At 38.4% G+C, this 17,462-nt stretch overlaps 1 protein-coding gene across 3 annotated transcripts in view; it reads right to left on the bottom strand.

Moving 5' to 3' along the window:
* Positions 1-2,681: 2,681 nt before the first annotated feature.
* PTPRK (protein tyrosine phosphatase receptor type K) overlaps positions 2,682-17,462 on the bottom strand; it is a 383,296-nt gene continuing 368,515 nt past the window's right edge. For all 3 annotated transcript variants that reach the window (XM_059467955.1, XM_059467956.1, XM_059467957.1), the window contains 9 exons: positions 16,752-16,906; positions 15,511-15,646; positions 13,517-13,666; positions 12,844-13,017; positions 10,136-10,267; positions 9,780-9,905; positions 7,675-7,838; positions 6,297-6,432; positions 2,682-3,949 (listed from right to left, as the gene is read on the bottom strand). In XM_059467955.1, coding sequence (XP_059323938.1) covers positions 3,896-3,949; positions 6,297-6,432; positions 7,675-7,838; positions 9,780-9,905; positions 10,136-10,267; positions 12,844-13,017; positions 13,517-13,666; positions 15,511-15,646; positions 16,752-16,906 — 1,227 coding nt within the window. In that variant the 3' untranslated portion in view covers positions 2,682-3,895. The remainder of the gene's footprint in view (positions 3,950-6,296; positions 6,433-7,674; positions 7,839-9,779; positions 9,906-10,135; positions 10,268-12,843; positions 13,018-13,516; positions 13,667-15,510; positions 15,647-16,751; positions 16,907-17,462) is intronic.

Raw genomic sequence — 17,462 nt, 5'->3', positions numbered from 1 at the left:
CCATCCAAGTGACTCACAGAATTCCTTCCGTTAACTACACAGAGCAGGACACTGGGGTCGTCACTTCTCAGTTTTAGAGCAAAGAAAAACCTCTTGTACCACAGACATTTTTTCATAGAAATCCTTTCTTTGGGATTTGTTAATCTTCTGGGGAGCAAGGGCCCCAGAAAGAGAATGTAAACAATAATTATCAGCTGCTGTGAAATGCAATAGGTGCACCTGTGATTGGCTCATGTACCATGTGTACAATTAAGGGCCAATCACAGGGCAGCTCTCTGGAACAGAATAACAGAGAACTCTCTTGTTTTTAGATTCTATTCTATTCTTAGCTTAGCAGCTTCTGCAACTTGTCTCTCTCCAGTCCTATTAGTATAGTCAAAATGTATTATATATCATATATTAATAAATCCAGCCTTCTGATCATGAAACAAGATTCTCGTCTGTCTCTCTCACCCTGAGGAACCCTCATCAAGTCACTGTAATACTCTTGTACATAGCAACCATGTTTTTGGGAACTTGTACATTCTTTTGGTTACTTTCACTATGTGATATTAAACCAGTTTCAACTTCATTAACTTCAAATTTGAATCATCTCACATATTCCATGGATGTAGCCTTTTGTGCTTCTTTGTACTCTGCCTTGATGCCCATTTGCTCACTGTATTTACCACGTGTGAATCCAGCCTTTGCTTCATGCTGCTGAGGAAGGCAGAGACAATGCCCTCTGCAGGGTTTAGCCGCTTGATTGAATGTGTGTTAGTATTTCAGTAAGGATGATAGAAAGCAGAAAGATTTTGAGGAGTCTTGAACCCTATGGACCACTCCAGGTTAGGAGCTGCTGGCACATTGTGATACTGGTGCCAGTGGCTTTTCACCACCTCAGGGAGTGAAACATTTCCCTCTTTCCCTAGTGTCCAAGGTCAGGAATACTTCTATTCTTCCACAGTACACTCTTTTTGTGATAAATACTTGTTTGCTGTCTGGGTCAGGTTTCAATCCCCTCATTTCCCTTTCTTCTGTCTTGTATGGATGAAAGTAAAGGATACTGGAGCAGCATTTATCTGGAGTAACAGAGCTGGTACCCTCAAAAGCAAAGCTGGCATTTACTTACACTGGGTGAGACAAGGGAAACAGCTGCACAATGAAACAATGTGTCTCTTCTGACTTTATACTAAAAATCACATTCTAATATTATCTTTTGCCTAAGAGACCCTCAAAAGATACCATTACTGGAGACTGATATTTGTCATCTGCTTCTCACATACCATATTCCCTCTTCATACTTTTCTCTGACCTTGCCAGGAAGAACTTCCCATAAATTTTTCAATCATGAGCTATTGCAAAAGCTCTTTAGATCACCACAGTCAACAACAGTTACAGAAATTATGAGACTCTCAGAGTCTTTGAACCCTGGCAGAGTTCCCCTCTGCAGAATGACCAGCGGCAGCTATAATCTCTTCTAGCCAAGGGGGATGCTCCCAAGGAGGAGTCTTGTGCAGGCTTAGTATGCTGCAATGCCAGGATTAACACTGGCACTTTTACCAGTCATGCTTAATGTCCAGGGGAAACTGGACTCAAAGGTCTTAACCAGGATCATGAAATTCTGATGGGGATGGACCCCAATGTCCCAAACAAATAAGCTCTGCATAAGTAAAACTCCACCCAAAACATAAATATCGTTCTGGGCAGTACAGAATGTGGTTTTTGCCTTCTACAACCCCAAGAGCTACTCATCTCTCCTGTCACAAAATTAATCTAGACTTCTAGACCAGTCTTCTCAACATCCTCTCAGACAACAGAGGAAGATTTTTCCACAGTCAAAATCATTTAGTGCCAGACAGACGTCTAACAGGCAGGATGCATCGGGCGTGTTGTTTCCACAAAAGGTGGTGACCAGACAGACAGCTCGAGGTAACAGACCCAGCACTTTGACTGCCAAAGTTAGGTGAATGCCATTTCCTCACAGGGAAAGCTAAGAACATTGCAAAGCATGTAATTTATACTCCACTTTCCAGTATGGCAGAAGAAAAAATAGGGTAATTTGAGTATTAAGAAGCCAGACTCAGTAAATGTTTCAAACCTTATTAATTTATCTTGCCGTACATAACTAGGAATCAACAGTGGGTGTCACTGGGGAAAAAAAAAAACCAAAAAACCCCCCAAACCTAAACAAAAAAAAAAGTGGTTTAGATTTGAAAGAGGTGGAGCTATGCAGTACAGATGGAGGCACTAAAAAAATCTGAGAAGCAGTGTTTCTCTAAACATTTCTCTGCTGTTTATAGTGTTGAATGGGTAATTCCATGTATCTGAAGGATGAAATTTAGGACATACAGAGGACATGCAGTCTTATGACATAATTCCTGAAGCACCAGGATGAAAAATAATACAATTTCCTTTTGAGATTTTTCCTTATCCAAATATATTGGGCTTTCAGACAAGAATGACTCCTTAAAGAGGACAGTAAATGAGAGGATATCAAGGTAGGGAAAAAAAAATCTTTAAATAAAAATTTAGTTCATTCTTACTTTACAGAATATTTAAAAGCACCATAGCATTTTACTGTCTGTTCTAAAAATGACCAAGAAGAGACTGGAATTACTTTAGCTGTAACATAGAGAAAACATTGTGAAGAAATAAATGCAAGCTAAGTAAAAGCAAAGTAATATTTTGTACACCACAACTATAATCAGAATCTGGCATTGGTTTATTCAAATTTTGCTTTCTTGGAAGCAAAGCTTACATGTTTGTAAACATCAAATTAAACATTGCTTAATTTTACAATTTCCTAAACAAATACTTTTTTACCCAGAAGGGTATATGCAGACCCATCTATTTGTGTCACAGTTCTCCTGTTCATCTGTGCTTCAATATTTTTAAAACAATTGGTTCCTGTACAATTTTTAATGGATCTTAAAAATTTCTTCCAATATTGTGCAAGTCATAGGCAAGGCCATTTTAAAGTGTGCACTTCCTTACATATTTTTTTATTAGTCCTTAACTAATGCAACTGTGAAAAACTATACATTTTCAGGAAAATGTTTATATTTTGGTCCTGTACTTAAAGACCTTCTATAATCAAGTTGTTTACATGAATTTGAACCACAAGCATGTACACAACAAAACCACTATACCAATGTTTCTTGGTCTATGCATAAAAAGTATGTCTTCTACTTACACTAAAACATACAAAAAATAAACTACAAAAATTGTTTACACTTGATTTCAGCAAAAAAAGCTTTCTTCAAGAAAAATGATTCTTCTTTTTTTCAGCCATCAAAAAAGGAATGCAAGTAAACAATAAATACATGTGCTTTCTCCATATAGACATATTTACACTTGAGTCTTTGGCTTATGTTTAAGTTTCTTTATAAAGATCTTTATGTGATCCAGCCATCATTGCACATTAAAACAAAATAAGCCAGTTTTTCTTTGACTATATATAATATATATATGCAACACTTGAAACGTATAAAGAATGAACCTTACTATCAATCTGCACTGTTATTGTACTTTAACAATGTATCAAAAAGAAAAAAATTAATACCATATAGGAAATATTGATACATGCAACAGATGGTCGCTCTACTGTATCTGAGAGACGGCTGCATATACACACACGAGAAGGTCCTAATCTGAGCAAATCTCTTCTGACTCTGCTTTTCATTAAATAGTATTTATGTGGCACTAAATGTTCATACTGTATACAAGCATAGAAACAGATTGAGTTCTTTTATTAAGATACACAACTTCATAAGAAAAATACTTTGCATTTAAAATTTAAAATCCCTCCCACCCCCCTCTTCCTCTAAAATCTTTCTTCACAGGATCAAGAACTGTTGTCAAAACAGCTTATTGAGATTCATATATTTGGTGAACTTCGTCACATCCTTTCCGACTAAGAGGATTCCAGGTACTCCAGTGCAACATCATAGCAGAAACGATATTGCTCCTTTAAGGGGGAACAGAAAAAAAAGTTACATTAAAATCTAAAACCTTAGCAGCAATATCTATAACCAAGAACATTCTTTGCTAACTAGTAAACCAGACAGGCTTGGATTTTCTATTTTTCCCCCCTATTACACAAGTACATTACAGCTGTGATTTAAAAACTCAGCCTAACCAAAGAAGGGGAAAAGGACCCTGGCCATGGAAAGTAATGATGTGCTTCTCTGATTTTTTCAGTCTCTGAATTGGTATATCAAACATGAAAAGCTCTCGTCTCAGTCAGAGCATTCTTGCAGCAAAAGCACCTTGACTCTGATACACCACTTCTACTTGAGTTAGCTGATATTGAGCAGCAACTGGTGCAGGACCCCAAGCAGCCCTGTGTCCAGAGCCCATTGGTACAGTCCCATTGATGTGGCATCCAAAAGATCAGATGAACATTTAAAAAAGAATTCAAAAATCTCATTGTGGTTATTATTTCTCCTCAACAGTTCTGCTGTTGAGAGCTGATACTGGGAGACAGAGATGAGGAAGGAGAGAGGAGAGGGGAAGAGGAGGAAGAAATAAAACCAAGGAAATTAATTTGATGTCTATTGTCCTTAGGACTTGAAAAATGAAATCTGCCCTTGTGATTTATTTTTGTTTTCACGGGAAGACAGTGTGATGCACTAACAGGAAGTTGTGGAGATGTCTTAAAGGCTTTATTGCACTGCTCATTGTTATCTGATCCTGTTGGTGAATGTAGGGCACATGACACTGCTATATAGTGGTTTTCCTGGTTTGTTTTCTAACTAACAGCTCAACAGATTCTGCTGTTCAAGAGTTCTGAGTAAAAATCCATACAGTACAAACACATAACTAAAAAAAATACAGCAACTTCAGTGTAAAGCTGCAGTGGAATTCAGGACTATTTTGAAATGCAATACAAGTTTGTGGAGCATTTATCAAAAACAAACACAATTTACCTCAGCCTCCCTTTAGAGTGACACAAAAAAATTTCCATGTGATCTGACCTGTTTTCTTGACAGCAGTGAACTGAAACTCAGGCAGCAATTCAATATGTTGTGTCTCAGATATCTATGGCACAGGAGAATGCAAAGCATGTGCAGCAAAAGCAGCAATACCTAGCTCAGTGTCTCTGCTGCCACAGCATGTTCTATTTGTTAACATATTAACCATCTTCCGTATTTATGCACTGGCAAGGGATGCAAGTGATGCATTATGATTAAGAGAATCATGTCACAGAAGCTATTTGATATTAGGCAAACACTGACACCTGAAAAAGGGGAATATGGGAAGAGGCAGATACAGCCATTTTGCACCACATGCAAGTTCACAGGGTCAGAAGCAATTTCCACTATGCGTTAACTAAAACATGTTTTTAATTTCAATTGGCATTCCTGATTTTTATGCTGTAGGCAGCCATCTGGCTGAAAAGTGACACTGGCAGCTGGCAGTGTGAGACTCAAATGGCAGGAACTCCCAAACACTATATAACCCGCTTTTATTCACCTACAAAAAGGAAAAACATCTATGTGGAAGAAGTTTTTAAGGACTTTCCAGTCCTTAATATTCAGTTTTTGTTGGAGAGGCAAACATTCAAATGGATAGGCACTCATACTGCGTGCATAAATATTAACCAGAAGATTCAATGTTATTTTGAGTTCTGGCAATGTATGTATGGATATTTAATTTTGCAGTTTTGCTAATTCAGGCTCATATTGTTTGTATTAGTTTATTGTTTATATTGTTTATTATTTAACTGTTGGATTCAATGATCTTAAGGGTCTCTTCCAACCTAAATGATTTTATATATTTGTTTGCAACATACTAGATCCAAATGTTTGATTTCAAAGTTCTGAGGTATCATTTTGACTACTACATATCTGAGTAACAAAGACTGTCAGTATTCAATACAACTTTCAAAGCAGCAGTTTTTACTAAGGGGCAAAATATTCACAGCTCCAGCTAGGAATCTGTACTACACAGCTTAATTCTACCAAGGAGAAATGCCTTGCTCTCTAAAATTTCAAGGTAGCTTGTGTGAATGCAGCCTGCTGCAACTTCCTTTCAAACACACCGGCTTATTTTGGGAGATTAAAGTGCATTCTGTTAACTCAGAATGCTTTCTGTGGAAAGCATGCAACAATGGTGAGAAAGGTAGTGTAAAATGCTTAGCCTGTCCTCTCATGATGCTGACTTGCATTTACACAGTAGCTGTCCTTTCTTCTTCTGGCCCACAGTAGGTTTGCACTGGTTTTGTGGGCACAGGACTGAAAACACAGCTCATGCAACGAGGCAGCCTCTGGCTCCCTGGCAGTTTGCAGGAACCCTGCGGGGCTGGTGCTTACCGGAGTTTCTACCATGTTGGGCTTGCTGTTCCTCAAGGTCTTCACGGCGTGGAAAACGTCCACCACATTCTGCCTTTTCACCATCTCAACCACGATGCCGATGGCACAGAACATCCCGCTCCGGCCACCGCCGTTTCTGTATGCAAGGAAAAGAGAGTTAAGTGCCACTGTGGCCTAAGACAGCATCCAAAACTTCCATTTCAGTTCTTTCAAAATAGCACTCATTTCAGTTCTTTCCCTCTGTAAGCATGAGTGATTCCTGAGTCCCAGAGGGAGACCAGACTTGAGCAATCTCTTTGCAGCTCCAGGGGGTTTGGTCTAAGACATTTACTTTTTCTGACCTTCCTCTCAATTACTGCTTTTGAATTCTGCCCTTACAGCACATCATGCTGCCCAACTATGTTTTAAGTCTAAATTACACATGCAGTAGAAATAATTTAAAAAAAACCCCTAAACCTAAATTCAAGGGCAAGTAGTTAGAAATAATTAAAACAAATTCAATGCCAAGTACATTTTCCACTTACTTCTGGAAAGACACTCACTTAACTTATGAAATGAGGATTATTCAACCAGATATGCTAAGGCATCACTGATTTAATAACTTGTTGACCTTTGGGGACACTTCTGAACTATTTTAATCTAATTTCAAAGAAATTAAGGTAGGTAATTTTAAATTAAAATTATTAATTTTGAAGTGGTATAAGCAGAAACAGGTCACTAGTTAAATCTGAACATTTAAACAGAGGTCTTTTCTTCAGAGTAAGGAGACAGATTGACTACTCTCTGCTTAGGGAGAAGAAGATACCATCTTTTCAAAACTCCCAAACTAATTCCCATTTAGGTGTCAGGTAAGCAGCCAGCAGCCATTTACTAACAATAGTTTTAGTATGGTGTGCTGTAATAGAGCTTTTTTTCAGATTTCATATATCCATAGTTTTCAGTTTAAATCTCTCAAGATACTGTAGGTTTCCCTTTTGAGAAAAAATGTAGCAAATTCTGTGCAAAACAGACATAAAATCCCCCAATTTGGCACCTATAAAAGACTTCCTTACTGAAACCAGGCAGAAGAAATAGATCTGTACATGTCTTGCACCTGAAAATCATGCTATTATGCACAGGTGACAGTATACACAGTATCACTGTAGTATCACACTCAAAATACTCGTTCCTTGACCTGACACAGAAAAATCCAAAGGCTGAACAAAAGCCTACAGTGATAGGCAGCAGTACTTCTTTTTTTTTTTTTTTTTCATTAGAAAAGTAACAGGTGCAGGTGCAAAAGAAGGTATCCATAATAACACTGTTTAAATTAAAACCAAGAATTCATTTATAAGAATTTATTTGAAGAGCAGCAGTTGACTTTCTCCAAGTTACTCACAGGCAATGGATGATGGTCCGGCCCTCCCCTTCTTCACATTCCTCTTGCCATTTTTCAACCTGGAGAATTAACTTCAGGAAGGATCTCTTGGAAGCTGGTACATCTCTATGAGAAGCCCATCCCAAATACTGGAATTGCTGCACCATCAGATAGCCCTCTTGTGGCTGAGGAAAATCAAAGAGATTTAGGTCAAAATGGCACCTTTACATCTTGGTTTAGGAAACCAAAGCATAAAACTAGCATGAAACCTAGGTGTTTATATTATGGAGATTTTAAGGTGTGTACATTGCATGGTATGGCCTCCTGGAATTTCTACCACCTGAGCTAAAGGAAAATGTCAGAAAAGGGTAAAAAAGGAAACTGTATTGAAGACCACATCACAGTTTATTGATCACAAATGTAACCTGTCCTGAATTCTAAATCAACAAATACCCTAGATTCCATATGCCAAGATTGCTTAGCAATCAATCAATTTAAAACATCACTATTAAATTCTTAGACTCGCAGAAATAGAGGGAGATACATTTGGCCCCTACTCAAGATCTGACCCCATTAAAAATGAACAACAAGTAATACTGGTGCACAAACATGATTACTGTCCTTGAAGTCTTCCCTTTGTGACAGACTATAATAATCATGACAGCCTTGCTGCCAGTCTCTGAGCCTTCCACGTGCTAGATGTGACACAGGGAGAGCTTTGAATAGAATTTGACTGTCACAAGAAAAGCCCCAATAACAGGAAGAATAAATACTCTATCTACTTTCTTGAAGCTGAAGATGACAAGTAGGAATGTGGATTTTAGAAAAGTAACAACAGAGCAGAGAGATTTTTAAAAGCAAGGCTTATGAGCAAAAGGACATAGGAGACAAAGAGAAGAGTAGAAAATCAAATCATCATAAAAAAAGAAGAAATGGAAAAAAATAAAATAAGAAAAAAAAAAAGAGGAAGTCTCAAAATACAAGAAAAAAGCGCTATGGCGTAATATTTGCCAGTGTGCCCACACCTTTGTTTCCTGTAGTTTCCAAAAACAGCTGAAAATGTTTTTTGTAATTCTGAATATTAGCAAAAAAAAAAAAAAAAAAAAACTACTAGCCACATGGAAAATTATCTTTGCCCTCTGATAAATGAAAATGTGACAAAAATAAAAGAAAACAAAAATAAAACAAAACACATGAAAGATCTTTGTGTACACAGTAATTATTTTTCCCCACAGTTATCTTTCAAGATTAATGAGAGTTAAACATATACTCAAGATACACTAGAAATCATGATAAGTTCAGTATTGGATGAATCATAAAAAGCAGTCATGGTAAGTAAAATAGGGATTGCTGGTTAATTGTGCATAGACTGGTGGCACAAGTGTCTGTAACATTTTGTGGTGGGAAATATAAATAAGCAATTCATAGAGGTGAGCTAAAGAGGAAACACTGTATGGCAGAGTTTAAGAAGATGCTGCAAGAGTGTGGAACACTATGAGACAATAAAAAGATAAGATGGTCTAAGGTATGAAAGAGCTGACTAAAATGCAAGAGTGGCACTGCTACTGGAGTTGAGAAAAAGATGATAACTGTAGGTTGAGGCACAGTGGTGGCAGAACCCACTAGAGGCAGAGGAATTTTCAGGGTTTTATCACACTCTGCTTTGCAGGGTGCCACAGTCTGCCTTTCCTGTTGTGGTTTTCACAACTTAGGCTGACAAGGTGCTGGTTGTAAAATCAGCCTCAGTGTTTCTGTTCGTGATTCACCACAGAAAACATTTTACCAAAGCTAAGAACTTAATACCTGTCAATACACATTCATTACAGAGATATTTCTTTTACTGTACACCAAACAGAATACAGAATACTTCTCACACATCAGGGATGAATGTCTCAGAACAACATCCATTCACCTTAAAGCTCTCTCTGCTTATTCCAGAAAAGTACTGCAGCTGTAGAAAAGTACTAGAAATCAGTATTAGATACTGATACTTGACTGACTTTTTTCTGGATAATGTCTTACGAACATTAGTACTTTACTATTATTAAAAATTAAAAAGCACAAGAGCCAAGAGAGCATGAAAAATGAAATATTTTTCTGTCACATTTTGTTAGAATAATCCTTACTCTTGTTAGATTGCATATCCTGAAAATTCTGTTTATGACGTCGCAGTCCATGGAGCACGACATGCATTCTACTTGGATGGGGCCGTACCGCAGTATCCCTTCCTCGGGCCAGTATTGTGGGCAACCCTGTGACAGAGCAAAACATCCATAGTTAAATGGTAAATTACAACTCAAGCATTGCCTTATTCCACTGCAGACATCTCATCTAACCTTTACTGAGCAACTAGTGTTGATTAGTTGCTGTAGAGCAGAGAATAATTGTAAAGTCATGCACTGCTCCACATTTTCATTATGTGGTTAATCCAGAACGATTAAAGCATGTGACGGTACATGGAAAACTCGAGCTCCAAACTAACCTGTGCTAAGTCGACTTCATTTAACATCACAAGAGAAGTACAGCCATAGTCGTACACTAATCTCCAGAAATCTTTCACAGTGTTTGGTAAAGGATGTTGTGTGACGATAAAAGCTGCCGGCTGCCTGTAGCTCTGTAAAGGCAATCAATTTTGTTAGTACCACTATGGGAAGTACTTGAATTCTACTGAAACAGAACAAAACATAAAAATGGAAAAAAGATGTGAGAGCAGTTGCTTCATATATCACTGAGGATGTAAATGTTAAAAACATATTATCATCTCCAATAAAGACAAAGAGGTTACTCTGCTCAGGTCTGCCTTCTTCTTGGTTACAGAACAAGCCCTGTGTTTTTACACTCAGATATGCTCTGGGCACTGAATATGTTCTTTGTGGCTCTGTTGAGTTGAGGAAACTGCTCTAGGTTCTGTGTCCAGGAGCCCAGCAGGGAACCTTCACCCAGTGATGCAGAGAGGGCTGCAGAGGTCTCAGAAGGTCACCCTCTCCAGAACAGCGTTTATGTGAACTCTGCCACTGCACTAAGCTCAATCCCAAAGTCTGTTTCACACTGCACAGCCACAGGGACACCCACAGAACTGACTTTTGGGATCACTGGGACCCATTTCCAGCAGAAAGCATAAGTTCAACAGCAAAATCCTATTTCCTGCCATAACCACAGGTTCCATTTTCTGTATGCTGTGTTACACACAACTGCAAATAGGGACTCCCAGCCTTGCACGTAACTGAGATGCAGCTAACAGTGGAAGGGCTACTTTCCTGCTGTGGATGTATTATGAGCAGCAAGCAGAAGAGGAGAGATCAGAAGTCTTTTGCAGGCAATTTGTAACCGTCCATGGAAAAGTAAATTAACCCAGGAGAAAGACCTGGTAGGGCAGATAAACCACTTTTGCTGTGGAAGCTTGCTTATTTGAAGATTGATCTAAGGGATCATTACGCACAATGTATCGACATACCTTCCAAGAACTTGTTGTTAATGTCTTTAACATCAGTACTTGCTTGACAAGAGATTAAGGAGGTGGCTGATTTTATTAATATAGATTTTTTTTACTTTTTCTAATGCAGGAAGGATGTTGGGGTACTAGCAGTTCATGTCCCACTTCCTAGAACTGCCCAGGGACAACACAGGGACAACCAATTCTTATTCTTTCCTTGTACTTTTAAGAAATAAAACAAGTCCTAGCTGACGTTTTCCTAACCCTCTTTCCCATAATTTATCATGTTTCTCCAAAGAAAGATAAGGGGCAAGTTCCTCTTTCAGTTTTGTTATTGAAATCACTTTTTCTTGTCCAGGAGTAGTTCCTCTTCTCTGAATAAATCAGTCTTAAAATAAACCGTCAGAAGAGAAAAGGCAAAAAAAAAAAAGATTGCGTTACCCAAAATTTTAACCTTTTACTTGTAACCTTGTTATATGCCTTCATTGTAATATAATATCTTTTATTTCTGCTGTTGTTTTTCCTTTTATTAGTACCATTTCTGCCTTTTCTAATTTGCCTCTGATTGCCAATCCATTAATATACGCTTGGCTCATGTTCTGCCTGCTGTTGCACACTCAAGAGTCCTCCGGCCCCCCACAGCCTGTGTTGCCTTTCTTTCACCCCAAACCACACTCCTCAATGCAGCTTTGTTGGCTGGTTCATAGCACATCAATTTTATCCAGGTGCTTAATGCCATTTTAACTGCAATTCTAAACAATTTTTGCTGCCAGAATTCTGTTCACTGCTCTAATTCATCTGTTCAGCCCCCAGTGATACATTGGTCTTACACACACTACTCCTCTATTTTTTTTTTTTTTGACACAATAAGCTGGTTGTGAGATTAGGGACTGCATTTTGCTATTAGTTTGTTTCCTGCCCTAGCTCAGGCAGAACTCAAGGATGACTATACCAATCAGTGTTGATGATTTCTGCTGCTATTTGCCATTTTATTTCAGCATCTCTCCTTGACATGGCAGTTTCTGATAGCATTTCATTTTTGAAGAAGGGGAGATGCTCCTGGAAATCAGGCCACTTATTTAAGCATTTACTGTAAAAGTGGCTTTAGGGGCCTAACTTTGGAAACGCTAATGGGAGGCACAGGAAGGTGTCTGGAAGCACATGAACTGCTTTATTGCTCAGACAAATATAAGCAGGTTCAACTCCATTTTTCCCATTAATTCCCCTTTTCCCCTGACAGTACTTCTGTTACTCAGACTTCAACTTTAAAGAGCAGCTACTCAAAATATAACCAAACTCCTGAATCCTATACTCTATACCCAAACATGCCAAGAAAACCATTTTTTCTTCCTCTGTTGCTCCCGCCTCAGTATAGAAAGACTTTTTTATGAAAAAGTGATAGTAACCTCATGTTCAGATATATAACATTTACTTCCTAACAAACAGCAGATTTTTGAGATCCTGCTGAGATTTGAGATTTGGAGGTCTGGACACTAGAGCTTTATATAATGCCATTAAAAAGGTGAGATTTCCAGTGGGTCCCACAAGGATGCCAAAGACTAAAGATAACTAACCTTCTGAACAAAAACAGAAGCTGGTGGGGCTTTTTATCTTCTCCCCCCAACCCTTCCTCATTAGGACTGTTTTACTGGGCACTGCAGCCACAGAATTACCCTTTCTTAAGCCAGCAAGTGCTCTCTCTCACATTACAGGGCTTTCCATAGCACGCTATGCAGACAAAGAAGGTAGTCTCTTACGTCCATAAGAGCAGCATTGATGTAGTTGCTGCTCTCCCCATCAATAGTAATTAAGAAAGGCAGACATCTGTCAGGTGGCAGCATATCCATGAAGCGGTTCTTGTCGTGGTTCCTTGGCAAGCAGGCGATGCTGCAGTCCTCTGCCTGCAGGCGAGGGGTCACAGAATTCAGGGTCTAAGGGAAAGAGGACGCTTGTTTTAGCACGCTGAGCTAAAACACATGGGACTCAGGAGCCCCAGGTTTTACTGTAAAATATTGCAATACGAGAAAACACGAGGCATTAGCAAGAAGACATTAGTAAATGCAAGCTCTTCTCTGTTTGTTGGACATTCTGGGGCTTTGCAAGGGGGGGTGAAGCTGCGGGTATTAAAGGCACTCCATGTACCACTGAACACATTCCACGTGACACCGTCCCTTCAGAAAGGAATAAAACAAAGAGGATACTTTGGAGCTCTAAAAAGCTATGCCTTAAATGTGCAAATGCAAGCCAGAACTCTCTCTGGCTCCAACTCACTGGTCTTTATTTCAGAATGATATTTACTACAATTTTATTAAAAGGAGGATATTCTGTATTTAAAACAACTTTGTGAAGCACATAAACATGGGTGCTTTAAATGTATCTAGAGGCAAAAAAATTGTTGTCACATCAAGAGTTAGTAGGAACTGTGAATACCTGAAACTCATCTTTGAGATGCGAAGAGTTTGTCTGAGAGTCTATTCTAATCATATCAAAATAAGCAGCTTTGAATTCACAGACAGGAATGGCAGTTTCTCCACACAGGCAAGCTTCTAGAATGGCATCGTGAATAAAGATGTACTGCTCCTGTCAAATTAGGAAAAGAAACAAAAATTGCAACCATTTAAAACCAACAGATCCTTTCCTTCTTTTAGCATAAACAGGCCTACTTCACATTCTTAAACCCATTCAAAGTACTGTCCATCAATACATTAAATAATGCTTTAATATAAACAGTCTTGTTCTTACTGAGGTGCAGTGAACAAGGATGTTTCCTTCAGGACCAATTTAAATTCAGTAAAACTTAACAGAACAGGGATAGTAATTTATTTAAGAGATTTCCAGTTTTCTTGTAGTGCTTGTGGGTTTCTGTGCATATGCCAAAGGCTTGTTTGCTTTATCAATTTTTTAAAATAGCTTTTAAGCTTCTGATGTTAGTAGAAAGTGTAAATTGCTTCAAGCACTACTAGTGTGATTAGCAAGTCTTTGGCATGCTGCATTCTCCTTATGCATGTGCAAGCTAGTGCATCAGTTGCCTCATACTTGGCTCTAGGCCAATAATAAATTCCAGTGAGTTCAAACAGAAGCACCAATTCTTCTCATTTTTATTAACTTTCCTTGTGAGAGCCTGAGTCCTAGATAACTGCATTACTATTTCAGTTAGGCCTCCTGTCAATTTTTACACAAAATGCCCATTATATTTACTCACCCTGAGAGCAATAGATGTAAACCTTTTCTAGAACTGCACCAGCCTCACGTAGCTATTGTGCAACAAGGCCCTTAAAAGCACAAAATTTAACATGTGCCTGTAAAAGCAGCACATGTGCAATGACCACAGTCATCTTCTGGCTCCATAGCCTTATCCATACAGCTATGGAGCTATTGTTGATTGTATGACCATCACAAGAACTTGATGCAATGACAGTGTGTTTTGCTATGCAAGCATGAACATCTGAGAAAAGGTGAGAGGTAAGAGGCAAAAGGGAGAGAAAGGAATAATAGTAGATGTGTTAATTCACATGCAAGTGCAGATTAGACTGGGAGGGTTAAAGGAGTCACACTGAAACACTCCACCCCTTGCACTTCCCAAAGGTTAATGGGCCTGTAGCAGGAGTAGTTGACCAGGACCATCTATTGTTCATTGACAGGTTCAACCTATTGGCATAAGTTGCAGCATGGAATAAAAACTGCACCAAATTACACTGACATGTTTGGCTGCCATCTGCAGAGATTACCATGAGGTCACAGGTGAAATAACATCTCAGGTACATGTCCTTATAGAGGGCAAGAGAGAGAAGTGGTGAACCACTTCAGGTAATTTGCTAATATAAACCAATCGCCTGTGTTTCTTTGGAAGCTCAGTGGTACTCTGGTGGCAGAGTGGGAGCTGTTAGAACTTTATTCCTAAGGCAATGGTTTTATTGTGAAGCTGCTGAAGGTGTATTAAAAGACCAAGAGTAAAAATATGGAAAAGATTCGCAGCAAGGTTAATAAAGAAAACAAAAACAGAATTGAAAAGAGAGTGTGAAATGGACATAAAGTTCACCAGTCAATTTATAGATAAAGTGACTGAGGTTTGTCTAAAAAAAGTGTCAGCCTGCTGAAATTCCACCTTTGGGATCCTGGGATTGCTAATACCAGAGCTGGGGAGAGATATCCCAGATATGCCTAAGGTAAGGTCTTCCCTGAAAAGTCCTTCTTTCTTTCCTTTTGTTACCTAGTTAGGAGGGCACTTGTTTCTGTGCAGACTACAAGAGTTGCCACATTTGTTGCACCACCCTGGTTCTGGGTGCTTTTACACTCTGCAATTGTCCCCAGTGGAGGCACCCCCTCAACAGGGCCACCACCTGTTCACTTTGCAGTGTCACAGTGAAATCCTGACCCAGAACGTTTCAAAAAGCATCAGGTGCTTCAAAGGCAAACTGCTGTACCTCAGTTTGTACCATGTTGATGCGCCGGGACCGCAGAGCTTTGACACAGTTGTAGATATCCACAACCCCTTCTCTTTCTGCCATATCCAACATGATATCAATCACAATATAACAGCCTGTCCGTCCAGCACCAGCACTGAAAAGAATCAGTAAATACTGTTAGGAATAGCCCCAGAAAAACATCCACAAACTTCACAACCATTATTGAGAGAATTGCACAAAATCATTCAATTTCTTATCACAACCACTATCTAATTTTTATATTCTCTCCTTCTCATCATAATGTCCTTTAAATCTTTTGATGTGTTCAAAACAAAAATTTTCTATCACATTTGATTCACTAAGTAACAGCAAAAAAAAAGTTTATTCCTTTTATCACCCAGATCAATACTTAAATTAAAAAAGTTAGTTTAACTGAAATCTGAAGATTGATTAAACTTATGCACTTCAGAATATTATAGATCTTGTTTTTCTTTAATAAGACTAAGAACGATTTTTAAATGATCTATTACAATAAGAAACTCAAATGTATGTTTTACCAGGCAAGTTCCAAGCTTGTTCAGACAGCACATTTAACAATATCCAGAAGATTCACTTATGATTTATTTTGGCTTTACATAAAGCTCAGGACAATTTTTGCACAGTGAATTATTGTAATCTGTAAAGGCTGAGTAACTTTATCTACAAAATGTAATTAAACATTTGACTAAAATACTTAGGTAAATCAAACATTTGTAGAAAGCAAATTCTATTTGCCAAAGGATGGTGTCCCAACAACATAACCTTGCAAAATCTGCACAGGAGAAACCTTCTGTATTTGTTGCCACTAACCTCATTCCATCTTTCAACATCTAGTTGCTTACTTTGCTTTAAATTAATAATCTGTTAGGACATTATATGCAACACCAAGCTATCAAAGCAGATGTATCTACATTCATTCTCAAATGCTGTCACAAAATTGTTGAAGGCTACCTAACATGATAGCCTGAAGTATCGTGATTTAGTTGGTGCAGCTGGTGCAGGGAAAAGAAAATCTCAGACTATTCTATTTAAGAAAAGAATCTGGTTTTTTTCAAACATTGCTGTAGACAGCCAAATCCTACTGCAGTGTGAATTAGGCAATTCAAAAAGGGAAAAACAAAAACAGAGCACTTCAAAATGATGGATGCTTCAGAAGAGACTGCTGTAAATACACATATAAACAGTTGTGAAAAATACAAAGCTATGCCTTTGGTACGCACCTGCAATGGACAACAATAGGCCCCGCACTAGGAGGGTTGGATAATTTGACTCTCCGTATAAAGGAAAGCAGTCCTGTGGCATTGTAAGGAACTCCATGGTCTGGCCAGCCAGTGAAATGAAACTGTTTAACTTCACGGATTTCATTGTAGCCTCTCTGTAAAAGGCAAAAAAAAAAGGTTATGAAATTCGAAGTATTTCATAGACTAGGTATTATCTAGCTCAAATAATGATCACACATATTGGTAGAATCTACATGCAGTTTTCATCATTTCATCAATTATTTAAAGCAATGATCCATAGAAGCTTAGAGATGTTATTTTAATGTTGAAGTTTGTAATTTTCACTTTAGATATTAGGTATGCTAGTTTTGCTGTGCTGAAGATATTTTTCTAATAGACTTCGATGCATTTCACATTGATTTTCAGAAGTTTTGCTAACTAGGGCAAGGGCCTGCTACATTTAAAGGCAAATATGATTTAGCATAAGACCACAACTGTATCACATAAAGTATTCACAGAATTTGTCCTTTGATTGAGTGACTCAGAAGTGGTCAGAACAGAGGGCTAAGGGATGAACAGCAGGCATGACTCATAATCTGGTACTTGAGTTTAGCTCAGAAGTGTGACTGTGGAGAAGGGGTGACTTTCAGAAGGGGATGGCAACAGCTGACATTTTTGGGGAAATTCAAAGTCCCACAGTGAGATGCATGC

This window comes from Ammospiza nelsoni, chromosome 3, assembly GCF_027579445.1.
Source record: "Ammospiza nelsoni isolate bAmmNel1 chromosome 3, bAmmNel1.pri, whole genome shotgun sequence".
NCBI lineage: Eukaryota > Metazoa > Chordata > Aves > Passeriformes > Passerellidae > Ammospiza > Ammospiza nelsoni.
This window is presented reverse-complemented; position numbering and strand designations above follow the sequence as displayed.